The 23,365-nt window shown below is 48.4% G+C and overlaps 1 protein-coding gene across 2 annotated transcripts in view; it reads left to right on the top strand.

The window, feature by feature from the left end:
- Positions 1-23,365, top strand: part of VASH2 (vasohibin 2) — a 37,083-nt gene extending 13,718 nt beyond the window's left edge. For both annotated transcript variants that reach the window (XM_067728987.1, XM_067728988.1), the window contains exons 6-8: positions 6,136-6,517; positions 7,724-7,839; positions 20,522-23,365. In XM_067728987.1, coding sequence (XP_067585088.1) covers positions 6,136-6,517; positions 7,724-7,839; positions 20,522-20,594 — 571 coding nt within the window. In that variant the 3' untranslated portion in view covers positions 20,595-23,365. The remainder of the gene's footprint in view (positions 1-6,135; positions 6,518-7,723; positions 7,840-20,521) is intronic.

Below are 23,365 nucleotides of genomic sequence, written 5' to 3'. Positions count from 1 at the left end.
TGAGGAGAATTACAGCTTCAAGGGACTAGTGAGAGAGTGTGTATCTTTATTTTTTGCATTAATCTGGCATTGCAACAGGAAAGACCCTCCAGGGAAAACGGGATTATCCAAAGCCATCTCCAGGGAAAGTTCTATGAGTGGATTGTGGAAGAGGCCAATGGCGTAGTGTCCTGACGCTACAGGACGTAAAGCTGAAACAAGGGTCTGGTCTCTCCACACTTTCTGCTCCGTTCTGCACCAGACTCCTGGATCCTCAGCCTGAGGGGGAATATGGTCCAGAATAACTGTGATGGCACTGACTTATTAGTGGTGGTGGCAGTAGAATATGATCTGGTAGAAAAGCAAAGAAACTCCCAGTCCTGGGGCAGACGGCTGGGGTGAACCGGCCAAGGGAACACAGTAAGATATGAGCTCGAGAGGTGATCCCAGGTTAGGACAGGTAGGTCCTTGAATGCCATTCTGAGAAGGGTAACTTTTTCCAAAGGCAATGGGCAGCCCAGCCGAAATCTCTGGAGCAGAGACAGGACATGATGAGGTGTGCACTTTAGAGAGGTAGTTCTTGGGGCCAGTTGAAGGGCAGCCGGAGAAGGGGGGGCTGCATCTGCAAGGCCAGTTAGAAGCTGCTACATGAGGGCAATGGTGATGTTGAACCATGTTTTTGGCAATGGGAATCGATTTGAGGGGACCGTTTCAAGAGATCCCGAGGAGATGGAATTTACAGGACTTGGAGGCCAGAGAGGTAGAAGGAAAACCAGGAGAGAGAGCAGATACAGAAGTCAGTGGGAGGACTGGTGACTCAGAATCGGACTGGGGACAGTAGGCTGGGTCTGGTCTGTTCTCCCGGCCCCCTGGACATCTTCGTGGGGAGGGGAATTTCCGCCCCTCTAGTCTGCAGAGCGCTGGCTGGCTGGATCTGAAACAGGACTGTCCGCAGGTGCCCAGGCTGACGTCTGAAAAATGGAAACTTGAGCTTTGTGGAGGCCTTTGCCCAGCCCTCCAGTCATACCTCCTCCCTGTTCCCCTCCCTGTTCACCAAGGGGATGGACCGCATCTGGGAGCCCAGCAGGAGGGCAGGATGGGGGCGGGGTGGGTGGGGGCGGCAGCAGATGGCTCCGGGCCCCACCCTTTGGAGGCAGGAGTCAGCACAGCTGTTGGGCAGAGCCTCCTGCAAGTTTAATGGGGTGAACAATTGTCGGGGATTTGCTGGTGATGGGTGAGGGAGCCCATCACCACGGGCACCAGCTGCCTTCAGACCCTGTGCTGACAGAGGTCGCAGGGCCCCTGGATGGAGGTCATCTTGCTTCGCACGGCAGTCCCGTACACAGTTGTCTTGTCCCCGAGCAATTATATCAGTCCAAGCCGAAATTAGCTTAGGTTACCGGAGTTACCAATAAAACCTTTGCGGTTGGGGGGATGGACCTGTGGCCAGCCTCTGGGCCTGTCCGAATCAGAGGGTAGCGTGCTCTGGGTTCTCCTTTGTTCTAACCGGTGTGTCATTTCAGAAAAGTGGAGGGAGGGTGGAGAAATACAGCTGAACTCAGGGAAATGTGACTCTTGCACAGACAAGAAACACAGCTGAATTCTAAAAGTTATGGCCTCTTTGTCTTTGCTCTGTGTCAGCAGCCCGGTGGCCTGCTTTGCTCCCAGGCACAGTGAAGGATGGACTTGGGTCACCGGTCGGCCTCCCATGGGCCCTTCCACAGGTCCTAGGGGACAAGCGGTGTGTTGACAGCTCTGAAACAGGTTGGCTTGCCTGCTGCCTGGAAGCTGTGTCCATGGGCTTGTCCTTGGTTTCTCTTGTTGGATGTGAGCTCCGAGTTCAGGATTCATTCGCGAAGGGCCACTTCTTTTGATCTTGCTTTTTTGATCATGCTGGAGAGATAGACTTTTGGTTCCAAATTATTTTCTGCATCATGGCAGCTCTTTAGGGGGCCTCACTGGCCCTGGTGGGGCTTCATCATGGTGCTGAAGTGCTATGGTTTATTCAACAACAGGTGTGTAATTAGAGGCAGGGGAGGCATAGCCCCAGCAGGCTGGGTACTGGGCAGATCTTCCCCAAGCTTGGGGCACTGCTGCTCCCTTTTCCCTAGAAAAACTCAGGCTACTTCCCAGCCCTCATCCATACCTCTTAGTCCCCTCCCTCTCCGTTCACAGAGGCTCCAGGTCCCAAGGCTTTACTGATTGCTGTAGTGATGGAGCAAATCCAAGTGATTGGTGACTTGTCACAGGATGGACTGGTGGTCCCTGCAGTCCCCTCCCCACTCTTCTCCCCTTGGCTGACTCTACCTGTCCTGTGGGACTCATTCTGGTCCCGAGGGCTCTTCTCTGCTCTTCCTGAGGTGGCAGGGATGCCTCTCTCACAACACACGTCACGTTGGGATGGGTTTTTTTTCAGTTTGAGATAAAATTGATGTAGGGCACCGTGTAAGTTTAAGGTGTACAGCATAATGACTTGACACATATATTGCGAATGCGGGGTTTCTAAGAATTGTAAAATATTCATAACACAAATTTACCATTTTAACTATTTTTAAGTGTACGATGGAGTGGCATTGAGGACATTCACGCAGTTGTGCAACGATCACCACCATTCATCTCTAAACTTCCTCTTTCCCAACTGAAATGCTAAACCCATTAAACACAGGGCCCCCAGTCCCTGGCAACCACCATTCTACTTTCTGTTTCTATGAATTCGACCACTCCAGGTACCTCATAAAGTTGAATCATAACAGTATTTGTCCATGTGACTGGCTCATTTCACTTAGTGTAATATCCTTAAGGTTCATTCATGTTGTAGCATATTGCAGAATTTCCTTCCTTTTTTATGACAATAATATTCCATTGTCTGTATATACCACACGTTGCTTATCCATTCATCCCTTGATGGACCCTTTGGTTATTTCCACCTTTTGGCAATTGTGAATAATGCTGCTGTGAACATTGGTGTGCAAGTATCTGTTTGAGTCTTTGCTTTCAGTTCTCTTGGGTATATACCTGAAGTACCATTGCTGGGTTATATGGTAATTCTATGTTTAGTTTGCTTGAGAAACTGCCACACTGATGGTATTGTGTCCACTTTGAGTCTGTCTCCCTATCAGACTTCCAGGGAGTCTTCATCTTTGGCTCTGCAGCCCTACCTAGCAGTCTGTCTGGCACAGGAAACACTCACCCAGTGTTTATTACACTGACTTAACTGAGGAATGCCCTTGTTCCAGCCCCAGAGAACTCGCCCCAGAAAGCAAGTAAGAATTTATGTAAGAGGACTTAGAAGGATGTGATTTCACTCCCTTACTGCCAGTTTATCTCACATGATAAAGTGAAGAGAAAGCAGGTAACCGTTTTTATAGAGAGGAGCCATCTGTGATTTAATTGAGGGTAGAGGACAAGGCTTCTTTCTTTTAAGGGTACTGGATTAGCCCCACACCCAGTGCAGACCTTTTTTAAAAAATAATTATTTGAAAAGAAATTTTAATATAGTTTTTAAAGGTTACTTTCCATTTACAGTTATTACAAAATATTGGCTATATTCCCCATGTTGTACAATACATCCTTGAGCCTGTCTTACACCCAACAGTTTGTACCTCCCACTCCGCCATCCCTATGTTGCCCCTCCGCCCCACTCATAACCACTAGGTTCTTCTCTATATCTGTGAGTCTGCTTCCTTTTTGTTATATTCACTAGTTTGTTGTAGTTTTTTAGATGCTACATGTAAGTGGTATCATACAGTGTTTGTCTTTCTCCGTCGAGTACAGTCTTTTTAAACGTAAGGAAATGTATCCTCACAATCTAAGATTCATCCTTTCAGCGAGCACTAGCCAGGTACTTCTGTATGCCAGGCCTGTGCGGTGCCTGGGGCTACCAGGATGCAAAGCACAGTTCCTGCCATTACAAGATACAAACGCACACACGTGCGCGCGCCTTCACACACACACGAAGCGGGGTGAATAAGCACCAAGTGCTGTGGGAGTTCTTGCAGGGGGTGTGGGAGACTTAACGCACACTGAGGAAGGTCAGGGAAGGTATCACACCCAGGAAGTGAGGCTGTTCCAGTCAGAGCGCAGCCTGTGTAAAGAGAGTAAGCCCAATAACATCCTTTTTTAAAAAATAAATTTATTTAATTATTTTTGGCTGTGTTGGGTCTTCGTTGCTGTGCGCGGGCTTTCTCTAGTTGCGGCGAGCAGGGGCTGCTCTTCGTTGTGGTGCGCGGGCTTCTCATTGTGGTGGCTTCTCTTGTTGCAGAGCACGGGCTTTAGGCGCGCGGGCTTCAGTAGTTGTGACACACAGGCTCAGTAGTTGTGACGCACGGGTTTAGTTGCTCTGCGGCATGTGGGATCTTCCGGGACCAGGGCTTGAACCCGTGTCCCCTGCATTGGCAGGCGGATTCTTAACCACTGCACCACCAGGGAAACCCCCAATAGCATCCTTATCGCTCATGATTCTTAGGATACCCCAAAGATCTCTGCCAGGTTTAAATCCCCCACAATATAAGACTGATGTGTGAGTGAAGCCATAAAAGAAGTTATACGACGATGGAGACATGAGGTCATATACAGTGGGTTTAGTAGCTTGTTTTTGAAAGTTTCATAGGTCACTTTGGTCTCATGGCCTTGTAATGTAAAGGTCATTTAAAATATTCAGTTATATTTGACTTCATATTCTGGGGGAGTATGTGCTGAGGGCAGTGGGCACAGATCTTTGGGTTCTTCATGGTCTCAGGGTGTATCCTTCAAAAATGTCACAGGTCGGGAGTTCCCTGGAGGTCTAGTGGTTAGGACTCCGCGCTTTCACTGCTGAGGGTGCGAGTTCAATTCCTGGGTGGGGAACTAAGATCCTGCAAGCGGCACTGCAGGCAAAAAAAAAAAAAAGTCATGGGTCAACTGTGGGTCAGTGTGTGAGCCCAGAGTGTGGGGGAGATGAGACCGTACAAAGGGATGACGAGCAGGGGCTGAATCATGGCAGGACTTTGCTGAGGGATTTGGACCAAGTCCTGGAGAAGATGAGAGACACTGAAAACTTAGGCAGAAGAGTGACATGTACCAAATTTTAGCTTCAATAGATCATTCTGGCCACTGTGTGGAAGGTAAATTGGAGCAGGGGCAAGAAATGGTGAAGACAAGTTCTCAGAGAGTGGAGAATGGTACCCGCTTACTGAGCACTCACCACGCACGAGCCACCATGTTAAGAGCCTGGATTGTTATTTCCCTTAGAAAAGGTCCGGAGACACCAACGGTCTTCAGCAGGGTGTATTTGAACTTCCAGAGGAGTTGGGTCTTTGAGTCTCCACGGCCACGCCAGGGCTGTGCAGAAACTTTGAGGTGGACTTGAGGTTGTGGTGCCTCCTGTCCGTCGCTGCAGCGTGTGGAGTCAGTGGGGGTAGTTACTTGAAGCTGCACCATGTGGGGTTGCTGGGCCCAAACCGAGTTAATGGTAAGAGGCTGGGTGGCTCAATCCAGACGGGCCAACACGTGGAGAGAGCCGAGCTGTGACACCAGCTGGGTTGGGGGCTGAAGGGAGCCTGAGGTTCGGATGCTGCAGGCAGCTCTCTGTGGTACCCAAGGCTACCGGCATGGGTATGCTGGGGCCAATGAGAGGAGCAGACAAGGCGCAGATGTGACCCATTCTGACACCATTCTGTCCCTTCCCATCCTGTCAGTTGGTCTGTGTCTTACATCTCCCCTGCCTTGCCTGGGCTCTGGTTGTCATTTCTCCCAGCACCATTGCAGAGGCCTTCAATTCCTGGTCTGTCCCACATACTCCAGCCAGAATTAACGACTGAGAACATCATTCCAATGGCAGAAACCAACTTTTAATAGCTTATCATCCCCTGTAGAGCACCAAGGGAGGATAAAGTACGTTGTTAATGGTTTTGTTTGCATTTATTTATTTACTAAAGAAGATGGCAAGTCTTCCCTTTTTGTCTCATATTAATTTGGTTTGGTATGCACCATGTAGCGGGTACTCAAAGATATCCAGTGAATCCTTTATAAGACGATCGGTCTGGAAAGGTCAGGCCTGGGCCTGCTCAGAGGCAGAGGGGTGGACCCACTGACCGTATGGGCTACCTTCCTTTCCTGGGAGTCCAAGTTCTGGTGTCTTCAAGCCTCCCTTCTCTTCCTTGACTGAGATTCTCTAAGATACTTAACCAATGGACAGCCTTCCATCGAGCGATTCCCCATCAGCTTTAAAACCTACTTCTCAGGAAACTACTTCCACCATGTTGTGCTGGGGATTTACTGCAATGGCCGCTACGGCTCACTGGGCATGAGCCGGAGGGCTGAGCTGATGGACAAGCCATTGACCTTTCGGACTCTGAGTGACCTCATCTTTGACTTTGAAGACTCCTACAAGAAATATCTGCACACAGTCAAGAAGGTCAAGATTGGGTTGTATGTCCCCCATGAGCCTCATAGCTTCCAGCCCATCGAGTGGAAGCAGCTGGTCCTCAATGTCTCAAAGATGTTGAGGGCTGACATAAGGAAGGAGCTGGAGAAATATGCCAGGGACATGAGAATGAAGGTAGGTGCAGGGGAGGCAAATGAGCAATGCAAGGGAGTTCTTTCCTCGTTCTCTCCCTCTCCCTCCCTCCCTCCCTCTCTCTTTCTCTATTGCCACGTGCCCTGTGTTTCTGAGATGGTCAAAAGTTTCTTGAGGTTATCTTGCTTAGTAGGCACCCTGTTAAAAAAATATCATTCAATTTTTGACATGGACAATTTAAGTCTCTTTGCATTTACTACTTTAAAAACTAGAGCTAAGTTCAATTTAGGTGTTGTAGCTGAAGCAGAGTCTTGGCCTGCAGTTCCTTCTGTGAGTCAATCTAAAATGTTAGTCATTTTATACTAAGGCTCTAGTTTTGTTTTATTCTGTTTTGTCTTTATAGTAGGAGTGGCCAGTCATCTCAGTTTCCCTGAAACTGAGGGGTTTCTGAGGAAATGAGATTTTCAGCTCAGGCAAGCCAGGATGAGTGGGTCACCTTGCTGTATAATCTATTTCAGAGTCGTGTTTTATCTCTGCTTTGCTTTGTAAGTTGCAAAGCCCTTTGGCATAAAATTCTGACCAGGAGTCACAAAAGCAAACAAAGGAGCATGCGCTCTGCTGGCTTTATATAAACTACACTCATAAGCCCTTCTTCCTTCTACCATGTCACTTCCAAGGTGACAGGATGCCTGTTTGTCCCTGCTCCTCCAGAGCTCGTGGAATCACTGAGAGAGAAAGCCTGTGTGTATGCTGAGACCCGCAGGGGCAAGGGATTATGCCGAATTCAGGCTTGGTTGTGTTTAGCACCTGGGGACTTCACTTGGCAGCACCTGTAATGGAGATCCTGGATCAGCTGGACCCGCTCTGCGCATGCGTGCGGGGTGGGCGGGTCAGAAAAGGAACAAGCTGGCTTCTGGGGCAACATGGATGGGACTTTGCCTCCGCGAGAGGGTAATTTTCTGAGCAACCAAACAGCCCCAGGAGGCTGAGACATGGGGCTCTGTTCCTCTCTCTGCCGTGGGGAAAGGGGCACAAGTGTAATCCCGTCATCCTCTGGGAAGTGGTACCTCTGCTGCTTGTCAGTGCAGCATGAGAGAAGCACATCTGTGTGTCAGGAGGAGGCCTCCAGCTCAGGGCTTTCTAAACCCCGGGATCATGAATGGGCAGGGGTTGAGATGCTGGGCTGTAGGAAGGCGCGAGGGCGGGGCTGTTAGGAAGCAGCGTGGTAACTCCTCGTATCTCCTCCAGCTCCTGAAACCTGCAAGTGCCCACTCTCCAACCCAAGCGAGAAGCCGGGGAAAATCACTGTCCCCCCGACGGAGGCAGGCGAGCCCCCCAAGACGGCTCGGCAGGCGAGACAAGTCGTGAGTAGTATTTCCTCTTCCCCAAATTAAGGCCCAACACACACGTTTGGGAGGTTGTCCTGGCCCTTGGGGATGAAGTTGTGTCCTGGGCTCGGCATTTGAAACAAATGGTGATCTCCAAGAGATCTGCCCCTCGTTCGGTGGACATCTCTTATGGAAAAGGATCCACCATGCACATCACCCACAGTGCTCTTACCCTCCTGGCTGTCAGATGGAGACACAGTTGGAGGGATAAGCCCCAGCTGGTGTGAGATGGAGAAACAGTGCGAAATCCCGGCAGCATGGAAGGAGCAGTGGCCTTAGAGTTAGGAAACCCATGTCTGGAGCCAGCTCAGCTGCTTAAGGAGCTATGGGGCCTTAGGCATGTCATGCAGCCTTTCTGGGCTCAAGTTCTCTCACCCCAAAAATGAGATTGTTAGAAGTGATGAACTTGCCTAAAACCTTAGCCTTCTGTGCCCAGCAGAAAGCGTGATCGCCCTTCATGGATGGTGGCATCAGAAATACCACTAGGCTCATCCTCTTCCCTGGTTGACTGTATCCTCCCCTGTTTTAGCCCTGAAGCTAGTGATTTCACACCTGCATCTTAGTTCAAAATGACCCACTTAAGTGATGGATTGGAGATGCTGAGGCTACCCAAAGTAACCAGCGATAGTCCACTGGCAAATATGTGGGTCATAATTACACTGGGAAAAACGACTACCTTGATTAATAGCAGCAGCACGCTGTGTCTGTCACATGGGTTCTCACCGTGCAGGGGACCGAGTGGTACAGGGCACAGAGGTCAAGCTTGGGCCCCGGCTCTGCTGCCTATTAACCTTGCAGCCTGGGCAAATCCTTCGGGAGCCTGAGTTTCCTCATCCGTCAAAGAGGATAAAAATGCTTTTCTTGCCTATATCACAAGGTACTGTAAGGATCAAGTTAGAAGACGTAATGAGAGCGATTTGTTAATGGTGAACTGCTGTACGCAAGCATATTACTGTCACATCAGTTCTGTAGAGGGAAAAGGGAGAGTTTCATGGTTTTCCTTTTTAGATGAAGAAACCAGAGCACAAAAAAGGTTTGTCATCTTTTGTTGTGTCGTGTAGCTGGCCAGTGATGGCACTGGGGCTAGAACCCAGGTCTCTTGACTCTGGGAAGTTGGCGGGGGAGGGAGCATCGGTTCTGTTTTTGGAAGACTAGGACAGGACCACGTATTGTCAGTTCTGAGGAAGGTTTCCTGTTCGTCTCCCCTCCACCTCCCACTGCCAATCCCAGGCTTCAGCATCGACAGCCAGGGAGGCCTTGGGCAAAATGACTGCAACCCAGGGTTTGAAAGGGGAGGAAGGACAAAGCAGGAGGGTCAGGTGCTCCTCCTGTAGCTGAAGGTCAGTCAGGGTGGTTTCAACATAGGTGTGTCCTTTCAGGGAGCAAGATGGCTTCAAGCCTTTCATACATGGCCTCTGACCCTGATACCGACGAGTACCCTTGACCCTGACCCTAACCCTGTGTCTCCTCCTCTCTGATTCTAACATCCATTCATTGCTGTCCCTGAACAAAGTAGCAGTTGTCTCACAGGACTATGGACATGTAAGCCCTTCCGAGAGGGTCATTTGGCATAGAGTGAGTGACCCAGAAATGGGAATCTGGTGGCTCCTGAAGCAGGGAAGGGGGCCCTTTAATCTGATAGATTATCCTTTCTGCCCGTGGAGGCCTGAGTCCTTTCCTGAGGGGCTCCCACTCTTCAGCAAACGTTGAGCAGTGCATAAAGTCTTTCTCTCCCCTTGAGACCCTGGCGTTCAGGGTACATGAAACCCTAGGCATTCTACCTGACGGATTTATGCACAGAATGGCAGCCGTTGGTTTTTAAGGCGATTCCTGGACAAGTCATTTTACTTGGATCCACGGGAACTTTGCGGTCCAAAATATACTCAGTTTTTAACCAGAAAAAGTTACTATGATCGCCCAGGGATGGTAAAGCCAATAAGATCTTAGAAACTGATTGTAGAGACAAAAGTCAGGATGACAAGCTGCTGGTGGTGGTGGTGGTATTGGTGGTGGTTTGAGTGGGGTAAGAAGGTGAATTTGAGTTTGGACTGTGGACTTTGAGGTACTTCTTAGGCACCGAGGGAGCGGGGTGTTTGCTGTAGAAGTTGCTGAAAATGCAGATCTGGAGTTGGAGGATGTTGGGAAAGAGAGATCATGCTTTTAGAGCCATCCCCTCAGAAGTGACAGCTGAAACAACAGCTGGATACATTTGCAAGGAAAGAAGGGAGAGAAAAGAGAAAAAAGAAGTGATGTCAAGGTCCTGAGTGGGCCAGAGGAAGAAGACCCAGCGTAGTAGATGTGGAAGAAACAGAGGGCGAGAGAAAGGGTCAGGAGTGTGGAGGCGTACGCCTGTGCCCGCAGAAAACAGTGGGGAAGAGGGAGGGTTTAAACGGGGGATGAGGAAGTAGAAGTTGACGACTTTACGGACGGCTTTGATCCTGCTGGGGCAGGAGGCCCATCTGGTGGGAGTGAGGAGGTGGGTTATCAGTACAGGGTGAAGAAAGGGCTGCACACGGGGCCCATCTGAGGAGAGACAGAAGGATCCTATAACCCGGTTCTCAAGCTTGAGCAAACCTAGAACCACCCGGAGGGCTTGTTCAAACAGGTTTCCAGGCCCTGCCCCCAGCCTTCCTGATTCAGCAGATCTGGGTGGGGCCTGAGAAGGTGCCCTTCTCACAAGTTCCCTGGTGATACTGATGCTCCGGTCCAGGGACCACACCTGGAGAGCCACCGTGTGATCAATCAATGTGGGAGAACTGATTTGGAGCTTGACTTAAAAAAAAAAAACCCAGAACGTCAAGATGAAGGTCTTACGTCTGCTGAGAGGGGCGGATGAGGCCATTGAGTGTGGTTCAGGGACTCAGCCCTGCTTGGTCCTGCCTGGGCCTCTGGATAATGAGGTTGCTGGGGTGAGGTTAGAGGGTGTGACCAGGGCCTGGACCCATGGTTGGGCCCCACTGAAGTCACTCTGGGAGGAACCCAACTGGTCTTTCTCCTGTGGGCCAGATAGAGAAATCTTGTTCTCAGTCACCCCCCAGGCCATGCCCCTGCTCTGACCTGCAGCTACTTTGTCGTGCAGCCAAGGCACGCAAGCACACCGGTGCCTGCAGAGGACGGCTGTTAGACTGCCTAGGGTGTGAGTGCAAAGCCACCCTCTAGTGTCAGGGCCCACCCTCCTGAGGCGTGGGAGTGGGCCTGGGAAGGGGTCAGGAAGAAAGACGTGCGGGACTTGAGATTCAATTCCACCAGCCTCCTTCATGCCCTGAATCGGTCCCAGCTGTAGCCGAGCAGGGCCCAGGAGGACACAGGTGGCGGCTCATGGTTCAGTGAAAATGTAAACTTTCCCAAAAAGGTGAAGAGTGGCTACAGGCAGCCTCTGAATCCCTTGGACTCGTGACCCTTCTCCGCAGCCCCTTCTTCTGGGCAGAGCACTGGTTCCCAGGAGTCTTCCTTCATAAACTCCTCCCAAGGTCAGAATATGGGGATTTTTTTTTTCCCAGTTAGGGCCAGGTGGCCTTGGTTGTTTGCCCATCAAGGGAACCCAGGTGGCTTGTGGGTTCCTATGGACAATTTGATGTGAGCAAATCCAGTAAGACCACGGTTATTCTTGGTGGTGGAAGCCCCTGCCGCTTCTTTTCTCCTAGTGTTTGGAGGTCAGGAGAGGAATCTAGAGGGCAAATATCTTGGCTGAAGTTTCACAGTGGATGGAGGAGTTACGAGGGAAGAGTCTCTCCCCGGTTCCTCCTAAACCCTGACTTGTGGGTTGCAGGGCTGGGTGAGGGATGACAGGGGCCACCATGTGTCAGAAGAGAGGGAAGAGAGATGCAGGAGATGAGAGTAAAATGAAGACTGTGAGAGGTGGGGACCACGGGAAGAACTGAGCACCGGGCCCCTCCATCCCTCTCCGGCTCCCAGCCTCCGCCATTGCAACAGACTAGAATCCAGGACAGCCTGGTTCCTAGAGGTGTGTCTGGAGAAAAGCAGCTTCTCAGCTTCTACCCATGGCCTTCACCAAGCAGGCTTTTCTCCAGGTAATCTTGCTTTTGGCTAGGAAATGAGAAAGTGATAAATTTGATTATGACCCCATAACTCCAACTCTGGGCATCCTACTGTAGCATGGTCAGGATTAGCAAGGGTTTGGTGATTCTCACTGTGTTATTATTTCAGCATCACCTACGGCCATCAAGTCATTTCTAAATGTGTTCGGTGCCACAGTGAGGCCGGGGAGTGGCCCAAAGGGTGGAAAATTACCATAACAGGCGAGAGGCCCATCAGCTGTGGGGCCCCAGCCCCTGTCTGTGCGTGGATAATTTTAGTGACTTTATATCCTCAGCCACCACCTCCCTGCAGCTGGAACTACTTCCAGCCCTGCATTCCTCTCCCTTTTTGCACATGTCTGAATAATCCTTCTAGGAAGGAGGATCAATGTCACTGGGTTGACAGAGAGTCAGCTGAGCGGGAGGAGGGCAAGTAGCAGTGACTACCTTAGTGTCAGCTGAGACACCGTTTCAAGAGAGAAACAGGGACCCCTCCACCCCTCCACCCACGAGTCCTTTCTCGTACTCGCTGCTCCTCTAGGAGTGTTTAGAGAAGCATCCACACGAACAGCCAGGTTGTTTCCTGAAGTTCTTACAGAGTCAGGGAGATGGAGGTTAGATCTAGGTGTAAAAGGCCTTTTGCGAACTTGAATCAACTCCTCTACAACTCCGGGCCTCAGTCCCCGCTTAGCTCTTCACTGAGGGGTGTTCACAGAGGTTCTCAACAGGAGCCAGGGCGCCCCCTGGGGGAAAAGGGTTAGAAGTGCAGTGGGAGGGGAGGGTTTTGCCTATCAACAGTGATAATGCTCCCATTAGGGCCTGGGAGCCAAGATGGTAAATGCCCCGCAAAGCTATGGACCATCCTCCCCCGTAAAGAACCATTCCACCTAAAATGCTTCCACTGAGAACCCCAGATGCTCCCTGGGGTCCTTTCCGTCTCTGACAGTCCACAGCTCTTGGCCTGCTGACTGTAGCCTGAACCCGGGGGAGTGGGGGTGAGCGGACAGTGGTTTTCTGGCTGGGCTGCCTGTGTTCGCATGAAGGCAGCTCCTACCAACCGGAGTGACCCCGAGGAGCGTTCTTCTGAACTGGGGCAAGAGTCCCTCAGGACCCACAAGACCATCTTTCTCTTCTCCCCCGCTCTGCCTCCTTTCTTCCCCTCTGTCTCTGCTCTCTTCTTTGCTGTTCACAATTGTTTTTTTTCCTTCTCTTTGATTTCCCTTCTTTGTCATCTGTCTCGAGGGCACTTCGTGCCTCCAGTGGGCTTTACTCACCCTGCTGGAGACCCTCAGGGTCGCAGAGGTTACTCAGCCCCGTGAGAGTTCTCCTTCCACTGCTGGGCCACAGCTGGATGAGGGAATTCCTTCTCTGTTCTATCACCAGGCTCATGAAGATGCCTCCAGGCAACTGGGTGAGTGAGGCCCTCAAGTCATTTCTAAATGAAGTCATAATGCAGTCATAGGAGAAGCAGTTTGATTCCATGATCTAATCACATCGAAGATATTTTGAGTGGGGCCCAAGAAGTCATTCTCTATAGACCCCAAATGAGAAAATCTCCCCAAGGGGGGAAAGGGGAAAATTGCCTTCACATGGAACGTAGCAGGGGCACAAAGAGGGAGAGAAAACTAGGAAGGTTATGGAGGGAGAAGTAAAGCCTCCACGATGATGTGGGGTTTCTTTCCAGGAGCCCGGAGGAGGTAGTCTCCAACTCAGAGGCCCGCCCTGCTTCGTTCCCCAGGGGATTTCATGTGGTCCAGGGTCCCCGGGGATGCTTGAGGAAACCAAGATGGAGTGATGGGCCTTATCAGGAAAGACTGTCTCTGGCAGAGTGAGTCAAGAGCCTCCAGAGCTGACGATGGAAACAGTCATGCCCGGTTGGGGTTCCTACAGGGGTTCTCTGCCATGGAAAGGGGAGGTGAGATCAGAGCCTGGAAGCTGTGCCCTGGAATCTCAGTGGCCCATGGCGCTTGGTCTCTGGCCAGAGCTCCTGGCTGGGGAGGGCTTGGAAGAAGGGGCAAAGGGCTGGAGGATCTTTTCAGAGCCACATCTCTCTCGCCTCAAGCCTGTCTGTTCACATAGCAGCCTCAGCTGTCTGCCCTGTCAGCTGCCAGCAGTGGTGCCTGCGGTCCTGGGAAGTAAGGAATGTGAGCAAGGAGCAGGACTGGCTTTGAATGAAGGTGACAGGTGGGCGGGAACCACCCAGTGTTCGTCCCTGAGGCGTACCCGCATGGGCCATGAGTCCTAAATCGGGCCCTGGCCTGACCTGACTGCTGCCAGACTAGACCAGAGAGGAGGGCCTGGGGTCTCCCTGAGCTTGTGAAGGCGGGGCCAACACCATCCCTGATTTAGTCCGTTCCACACCCTTAAGGCTGAGGACCGAGAGATTAACGTTGCTCCTTTACCGTGTATCCCTTTCTGGAATCCAGAGACCACAAGGATCACAGCTCAGCTGGTCCTTGCGAGCGTGTGGTGTGTGAGGACGGTGCGTGTGAACACGGGCACGTGCACCCCCACCCTGAGGGGCTGTGACCTCAGGGGAAACAGGAGCAAGAAGCATGAGCAGCCCGACTGGTGGTCTGTGCGTCCCCATCAGGCGGCCCTGAACTGGACAGAGCTGGGCCCTGTCCCTGAATCAGTATCTCACACTCGTAGGGGAGAAGCAAGAGGTAAATTTCCATTGGAAAAAAGGGGAGTGGATGGTGGCTCCACTGAGCTGCCATCTGTCTTGGTAACCCCAAGACTTGCAAGGTGCTTGGCACAAGGTGCTGCTTAATAAATTCTCGTGAATGAGTAAGTAGCAAGCAAGTTTCAGGAGCCCTGCTGTCCGGCTGCCACTCAGGCCCTCTGACCCATCCTACCCAGTGACAGCTTGGGGGCTGGGGAGTTGGGATGTGAGGAGAGGAGATGCCCCAGACACAGCCCTTAGTCGGAGGGACAGAAAGGGGACTGGGTCGTTTTAGGGAAAACGCTGTAGGCTTCTCCTCCACTTACTGCCTCTTTCCCGAAAGCCAGTGTCACACAGATGCACGCCAACTCATTCAGCCCCAGGATATGATGTTGTCCCCGCTTCTGTCCCCAACGTGCTGCCATCACTTTCTGGTTCTGATGCTTCTTGGCGGCTTCAACACCAACATCCAATCTAGCCGAGCTCTTCCTCGGCCCTGAGGAAGACACGATGTGCCACCTGGAGACAGTTCACTCTGCCCGAACTGTCGAGGTGTAGTTAGCGAACGCTAGGTTGTGTGTGGTGAATAGCAGTGGCACGTCTCACAGAATACCTTCTCCGTGGAACAGTTGCCCTGTCCTCCCCAGCCCACCTGCACAACTCCGCTGCGGCTGACTCCTGGGATGCAGGCCTGAGGGTGGGGCTGAGGGTGGACCTGGGACCAGGCCATCGAGCCGTCACCCTGGTTCACCCTGGATACAGTTGGGGCTGGGATTTTCCATTTGTGCTCGGAGAGGAGCGCCCCCTTTTCCATCCACAAAGTGCATCAAAGGAAACCTGAAGTCCCTACCCTGCTTCCCCTAAAGTAGAAGGTGCCCGAGAGCTTTCCAGAGGAGAATCCTTTGATTTCTTTTCCTTGTTTGGACTGGGGAGGGGTTTGGAGAAATATATTGTTCTAAAATAATAACCCTGGATCTGATGCGAGGTTCTGGGCAAGCGCAGACCCGGCTGAATCATTATCCTGGTGCTTGTGTTTCTTAAAAATAACCCCCCTTGCAATATTCTAATTATAGCCAGGGGAGTACTTGGAAGAGGCCTCTCCACACTCAATAGCTCCCCCAGCTCTGGCCCTGACATGAGCTGGCAAGGACTGAACAGTATTTCTGGCTAGGTCCACGGGCAGGTGGCATGCTGTGATAACCCACTTCTGCCCTTCGCCAGGCCAGGAAATTGTAACCAGTGTTGCTGAGAAAGAAAAGGGTTTCACCTTACGGATGGGTCGCTAGGAATCTCAGTTTAACTCATTTTCTGCCAGTGTTAACCTTTTTTTTTTTTCCCTCTTCTGGGTTCTGGGCTCTTGCGGGGAGGTGGGAGGGGTGGAGATACAGAGGAAGGAGACAGCTTAGTCCCTTTCCATTGGAAGCCCCCAAGCTGTCTGTCGTCGCAGAACCACATTCAGCTGTACAAGTAGGCAGGTTCCCCAAATAGCTTTCGGAGATAAGGTAAAGCCTCTCTTACGCAGAAAAAAAAAAAATTCTTCCTACTTGTTAATTCTTCGAATGGTGTCATGGTGGCTTGAATTCCTGGCTTAGGACTTTGTTAAAATAAAAATATCCCATGACAAACGTAACAGAATGAAGTCCTATCAGCCGTTTACACGTTAGTCAGAACTAGACAAAAAATGTATCCAGAGGTACAGGTGCAACAGTGGGGATTCACAGATGAATTCACTTGATCCCTGCTCTGAAGTTGTTTGCAGTCTCTGAGGCAGGCACAAGGATTATGAGCCTTCGAGATTCTTTAGCAGATGTACAAAAGGAAACACCAGTGCGTACAGAGCAAGGAGCAGTGTGCTGTGGGGAGAGGAAGTTAGAAAATACTGCAGGGGAGAAGTGGCATCTGGGTTGGTTCTTGAAAGGATGACAAGAAGACAAGCAGGAGGCATTCCAAAAGCCAAGGTGCAGAGGCAGGAGTGGCCTGATGTCATCTTCAGATGCTTGGGAGGATACTTTGCGTGGGGATGGGGGTCATTGCATCTTGGTCAAGCGCATGGGCTCTAGATTCTGGGGAAGAACTCTGGTTTCCACCACTTGCTAATAAGCACACGACTTTGCTTTGAGCAAGCTTCCTAACTTTCAGTGCCTCCCTTTCTTCCTCTGTAAAATGGGTAGTAACACTGTCAGCGCCATAACGTTATGGTGAGAATGAATTCACCCATGTAAACTGCTTAGAACAATGCCTGGCCCAGAGTAAGTGCCTAATAAATAAAAGCTATTTATAACGGTGATTTCTCAGCACCTGGAAGGTGTGGGGAACTGGTGGAAGTGATAAGGAAAGGTTTAGAAAAAGGAGGCCAAAGAGCCCCCAATTATTTATTTATTTATTTTTGGTCACACTGCACACACGGCTCATGGGATCTTAGTTCCCTGACCAGGGATCAAACCCGGGCCCCTGGCAGTGAGAGCGCTGAGTCCTAACCCCTGGGATGCCAGGGAATTCCCACATAAGAGCCCCTCATTAAAGTGCATCTGTTTTCGAGGGTGCTGAGAGCAGAACATGGGAAAGGTAAAGGGAGAAATTTTCAGGGCACAGAAAGTTCGAAAAATATGAAAATTCTGTTCATCAGGGCTGAGGGGATCCAAAAGGAGGAAGCCAGGAGAGTGGCCAAAAAGTGGCTTCTGAGGAGGTGGCAAGCGTGTGGTTTGTGCCTGTGGCCTGTCGCTGCAGTGACCCCAGGGAAGCCCTCGTTACAGGGCTGAGTGGGTAGGGTTTGTTCTCTCCTTGACCTGCCCTGTCGCCTGTCCTGCCACTGACTTTCCAGCAGGTGCTGTTGGTGAGAGGACCGAGGGAGAGAAAATAGGTCAGTGCAGAGTTATCCCAACCCCTGAGAAATGATATGAAGCTAGGGTCTTACTAGCGTTATTCTCATATAGGAAGGGCAGCACCTTTCGAGTCTCAGGAGGAGGAGAGGTGTGACTTGGTGTTGAGGAAGATGCCAGGCCAGGAAGAAAGCATGTGCAAGAAAGGTTCGGAAACTGGGGTGAGCTAATTGGTAGGTGCTGCGAGGACTGTGGAGCAAGGGATTCTCTTGTTAAGCACAAGGGATTGCTAAACTTTCAGAGGCAACGGGAGATCTAAAGAGCTGCCATGGTAGAAAATTATTTCAGTTGCTATAGGGAATGATCCCTATTGAATCCTTTTCTAAAGCAAGGAATGCACATGGGTACTTCAAGCTTATCCTTTGGCCAGTGGATTTTTTTTTAAAATAAATTTATTTTATTTATTTTTGGCTGCATTGGGTCTTCGTTACTGCGTGTGTGGGCTTTTCTCTAGTTGCGGCGAGTGGGGGCTACTCTTCGTTGCAGTGCGTGGGCTTCTCACTGCACTGGCTTCTCTTGTTGCGGAGCATGGGCTCTAGGCGCGCGGGCTTCAGTAGTTGCAGCACGTGGGTTCAGTAGTTGTGGCTCGCGGTCTCTAGAGCACAGGCTCGGCAGTTCTGGCGCATGGGCTTAGCTGCTCCACGGCATATGGGATCTTCCCGGACCAGGGCTCGAACCCGTGTCCCCCGCATTCGCAGGCGGATTCTTAACCACTGCGCCACCATGGAAGCCCGGCCAGTGGATTTTTGACTACTGAATTTTCTAAAAGTGGGGCACACTGCGGAGGGGGGGAGTAATTTACCTTTCTAACCACATTTGCCTTAGGCTGATGCTAACTTAAGGGGAGTCCACTTGAGGGAGAAAGTTCATATTAGCTATTTGTGAAGACAGCACCACGCCAGGCAAGGAGACAAAACAGACTTCTTTCAGGCTTTATGACAAAATGAACAAGATATTGATACATATGGACTGTGAACCTGGCTTGTCTGCAAAATCCCTAGTTCTCCCCACATTAGTTGGCCAAGACTAGGGCAGAAATACAAGTTTAAGTTTGAATCCTCAAGCAAAAGCGTGCTCCCTTTAGCCGTCAACTCAAGAATGGCTCTTGCAGTTGTCCCCCGGAGCCACTCTACCAGGCCTGAGGCAGTGGCTCTGTTTATAGGGAATGGCTAATCTCTAGGGCATGTATGCGCTGGAGGACACCATTGCCCTGAAGGTCAGAAGCCTTAGGCGCTTTGATACAATGAAGGGTGTAGGCAAGGAAGTATTGGGATTTCTACCCACAGCCGACCATATTTATCAGCATCATCTGTGTATCCTGGGCACCAGGAGAAGATACACAAAGGAATGAGAGGCATGATTCCTGACCAATCAAGCAGGGCACGTGGTCCAGCTGAGAAGTAAGCCCCGTGCAACGGAGACAAGAAAGGTTACAAGTTATTTTCGTAGTGCCAAGTAGCAGGTCAGGGAAGGTTTTTGTACCACTTTGGATAATCTAGTTTCAGAGGGGATGATCATAGACTGCTAATGACTGTTCAGAAATGGGACATCTCTGAAAACAAGAAAGGGAGGGAGAGAGGGAGGAAGAAGGGAGAGGGAGGGCCAAGGAGAGAGAGAATGAGAACGTGAGGGGTGGTAGAATTTGTTGCCGAAATTAAGCCTGGTGTCCTTTATCGAGCAGCACCCTAAGTAGAAGCTAGCTGTTGATTTCTCGTTCTAGCAACGCTGAATGACTTGGACCACATTCATGCCAAGGGAAAAACAAATTTACTGCTAGGAAATCTTTCAAAGGTATAAACCAAGAAACTTTTAAACAATTATATTTTGGTCTCTTTCTTCTTTTAACACTTAAGACAAGGTTCAAGTGTAACCTAAAAATGTCTTTGATCTTCTTGTAAAAACGTGAAACTTTTCAATTAGAACCCAGACATACTGGTTTACAATCTGGGTTATGTCTTACCAAAGAAGGTGAGGAGGAGGCTCTTTTTCTTTTTTTTTTAAGGAATTTTGCCTTTTAAAAAATTTAATTAATTTATTTTTGCTGTGTTGGGTCTCCGTTTCTGTGCGAGGGCTTTCTCTAGTTGTGGCGAGCGGGGGCCACTCCTCATTGTGGTGCGCGGACCTCTCACTGTCGCGGTCTCTCTTGTTGCAGAGCACAGGCTCCAGACGCATAGGCTCAGTAGTTGTGGCACACGGGCCTAGTTGCTCCATGGCATGTGGGATCTTCCCAGACCGGGGCACGAACCTGTGTCCCCTGCATTGGCAGGCAGATTCTCAACCACTGCGCCACCAGGGAAGCCCCGAGGCTCATTTTAGAAATGGAAAAAATTGTGAGATAAATCATGAGAACACTTAGGTATGATTTTATATTGGGAAGTCACCTAGGAAGTATCTTCAATGAAGACAGATGATGTGCTACTGAATGATTTCTTTCCCCACCTTGAAGTACTTTCTTACGACTTCCTATAAATGCTTGGGTGTACTGTCATATTGGAAAGTGCTTGAGAAAATGTATTTAGGGAAGAGAGGTGATTTGCCACTGAATGATTTTCCACACTGACCTGCTTTTACAGATGAATTCTAAAAGATTCATCCTGATTTTATACCCTCAAGCCTGGAATGAATAGTGACTGAGAATCTTCACAAGAACCTGAGTCACCTGAGACATCTTGTAGGTGCTGGGCTTCCCCAGGGCAGCGACACAAGGAGGCCAAGGTTTCTAGGAGAATCTGGTTCAGATGTTCAGTTCTACTGTAGTCAAACATTTTTAGACCCTTGCAAGGTTTACAGAAACTAGGTTTCAGAAGTTAGTGTGACCAAGTTCAGGCTTAAAGTTGAAGAAGCTCATTCAGCAACCTGTAAATTTTTTTTGAACTCTACAATGAAAGCCTATTAAAAGGTTCCTTAAAACCTATAAAGGTGGATTTGAGAAACAAGAGGTGGAGTTGGGAGCTAAGGCTGGTGTGTGTGTGTGTGTGTAGGGGGGGGCAAATACCAAAAGGGTAGAGGTCCCTGACAATACTGAATGATCTTTCTGTCCCTTCCCCTCTCGCCTACCATCTTTCTTTTACCCTTAGGCCTGCATTGCCTGAAAAGAAGGTGGCTGATCTCAGCACTCTGAATGAAGTGGGCTATCAAATCCGAATTTAGGCCAGCAATACAGCCAGCAACAGGGCTTCTATGGTGCTTCTGTCTGCACTTTACCCAGCATCTTCAGGAGGAACTGCAACTATTTATTAAGAACTTGTGAATTTTATTTGTAAGGGTTCACTTGGAATAGACTTTGAGTGGGTGGTAACAATGAACTTTAAAAAAATTCACGAAGGGACAACCATGAAAAGGCTAAGTAATAAATCCCACTGCGGTCAGACTGTCTCCCTCACTCCAGATAGAAAGGATAAGACCATAACTGTAGTTTTATATTTTCCCATTTACCTACATTCTTTTACTTGTTTTAAACAGCAGTAGTAAATGTTCATGAAACCCTCCCTCCCACTTTTGATATAGTAAGGTAAACTCAATCAGTATTAATGTCTTTTTCAGCAATAACAGCGGCAAAGATTGGTGGGGTCTTTTTGTAAGCAGTCAATATTACCTCAGCATCTTGACATCAGATATGCAAATTTAATGGTGTTTTGTTTTTTTATATTCTATTTGTATTGTTTCCCCAATATTTTCCATGGGGATCTCCACAAGGTCTGGAATTTTTTTCCTGGTGCACACATGCGATGAAATTTAAGGTATTATATATGCAAGTGTTTTACTAGAAAAGCACTGAAATTCTTCTGGCAATACGGGAAACCATTTTCAGGACCTTGGAGTTACTTCTTTCTTAAACCTTTCTTAAAGCATTCACTGACAGCAGTTTTTGTTCTTTCAAAACAAAAGAAAAGCACGTTCAGAAGCTAGTCTATGTTCTGTCACTAACATTTAAACTTTGCAGAGTCCAGCAAAAAGCACACAGGGTCATGAACTGTTACACACATTTAGCAGTATTGCAATTACCTCTGACAGTAACACACTCAAAGGCACAGGCCAGGAGTGAATCAGTAGGTCTTGAGAACCAGCTAACCTTGCTGATCCCATTTCACCTGATTTCGAAACTCTAAGTCAGGCCTCGATTCTGAAGGACTCACTGCTGTTAGAGATGTGTTCTGATGTCTTATATTAAGACCAAATACAACACGATGTGATTATTTTCCAGTACATTGCTTTTAGGTACCACTTCAGGATGCTTAGGAACTGGTATTGGAAAATACAATGAATTAGAGAAGCAGAACCTTAGTTTTAATGGAAAAGTCTTCAGGTGCAGTGTTACACCTTATAGTGTGATTTAGTCCACGGAGCACAGTATGAATATCCGGCCTGCATATGGTAGTTACAGTGTAACTTCTGGCTGCAGACCACACAGAATAACTCTAACAGCATACCAAGTCTGTATGTTATCAAGAGTACAGCTTCCGTTTCATATGTTTGATCTTAGCAACCATGCCAACTCATGAGACCAAAAGGCATATTTAAGTGAAGTCTGCTAGTCAACAAAAGTGTTATTTCAGTCTCAGTACTTCCCCCTCTGGTTTTCTTTGACTGAAGTGTACATCTCAGTTAGATTAAAATACAGCATAAGTTAAAAATTCGGAACTTAACCACTTTCCTCAAGCATAGTACTATCAGTTAGCAGAATTTAAAATGAGTTATCCTTAATCTTCACAAGATGAACCCATTTGCAGCCTCATGGCCACTTGTATTTAGATGTTTGCAGTCGCCAGTGAATCATTTCATTCTCATTCTAGAACAATACTGACCTAGCTCTCTCTCTAGATGAAATACCATCATCTGTTTATCAATCTGAAAATACTATATCCAATAAGTAGACTACTTATAACATTGCAATCATTCTAAGAGCTTGGAATAGGATTTTCCAAGTATTAAGTACTGTCCAATCTAAAATATGGAATGTCAAGAGTTGCATAGCCTCTTGTTTCCCACAGAAAAGGGGAAAGGAATAGGAATACAGCCTGTTTCTAATATGCTGATGTATAAGCCTTAAAACTGCCAACTGGCTTGATGATTCAATTAGTAACCTGATTTATTCCACACTCATTTCTTGATTTTAAGATTCATTTCCCCAAAGCAAGAGTTAGTCACAGAAACATGAAAATTAATTTAAAATGTTCTTGGTTGTTATTCTATTTTTATTGCCTATGGAGTATGTTAATTTCTAAAAGATATGATAGTGAAGTAATTTAATTGATAAGGCAAAAAAAAAAAAAGACATGATTTACCCCCTAGAACTGATTTTAAAACTGGCTATAATTCAAAAGATAAAAAACAAAACTATGAAGTGATCTGAAATCTAGTTTTTAAAGTTATTAATGCAAGAGAAATTTTATGCTTAAGCCATTATGGCAATACATGCAAAGTTTAAATGAATGACAGAAATTTTGATTCTAGACTACATGTTGTGCTGTTTTGAGTACACTTTATTTCAGAAAGTGGTATTTAGTGTTTTCTATACACTCTGAAATCATGAGCATTTCACTTTTTCTAAGTCAATTATTTCATAAGGATTTTATTAATAGATATTGGTAAATAGAACTTTGGAAATCTTAATTCAGTATTCTTACTATACCCGAGGCTTTTGTAAGCTATAGTTTTATGTACAACCTTGTACAGTTTTTTTGACATGCAATTCAGAATCTTGTTTATTCTCTGGACTTTGTTCTGGCCAACACATTTTTTAAAATCTTTTAAGAAAAACTGTGATTGTTTTAGTGGGTATTTTTCTAAGTAAATGAAAACTTGTATAATGGTATTTTAGAGAATGCCAGATAAGTGCATGTTTCAAGTTAATGTTTTTCTCATCACCTGTATGTTTATACACAGCATGGGACTTTAATAAAACCATCCTGGAAACTCAA

The sequence above is a fragment of the Pseudorca crassidens genome, chromosome 2 (genome assembly GCF_039906515.1).
Source record: "Pseudorca crassidens isolate mPseCra1 chromosome 2, mPseCra1.hap1, whole genome shotgun sequence".
Lineage (NCBI taxonomy): Eukaryota > Metazoa > Chordata > Mammalia > Artiodactyla > Delphinidae > Pseudorca > Pseudorca crassidens.
The sequence above is the reverse complement of the archived record's forward strand: the minus strand, read 5'-3'. Positions and strand labels throughout refer to the sequence as shown.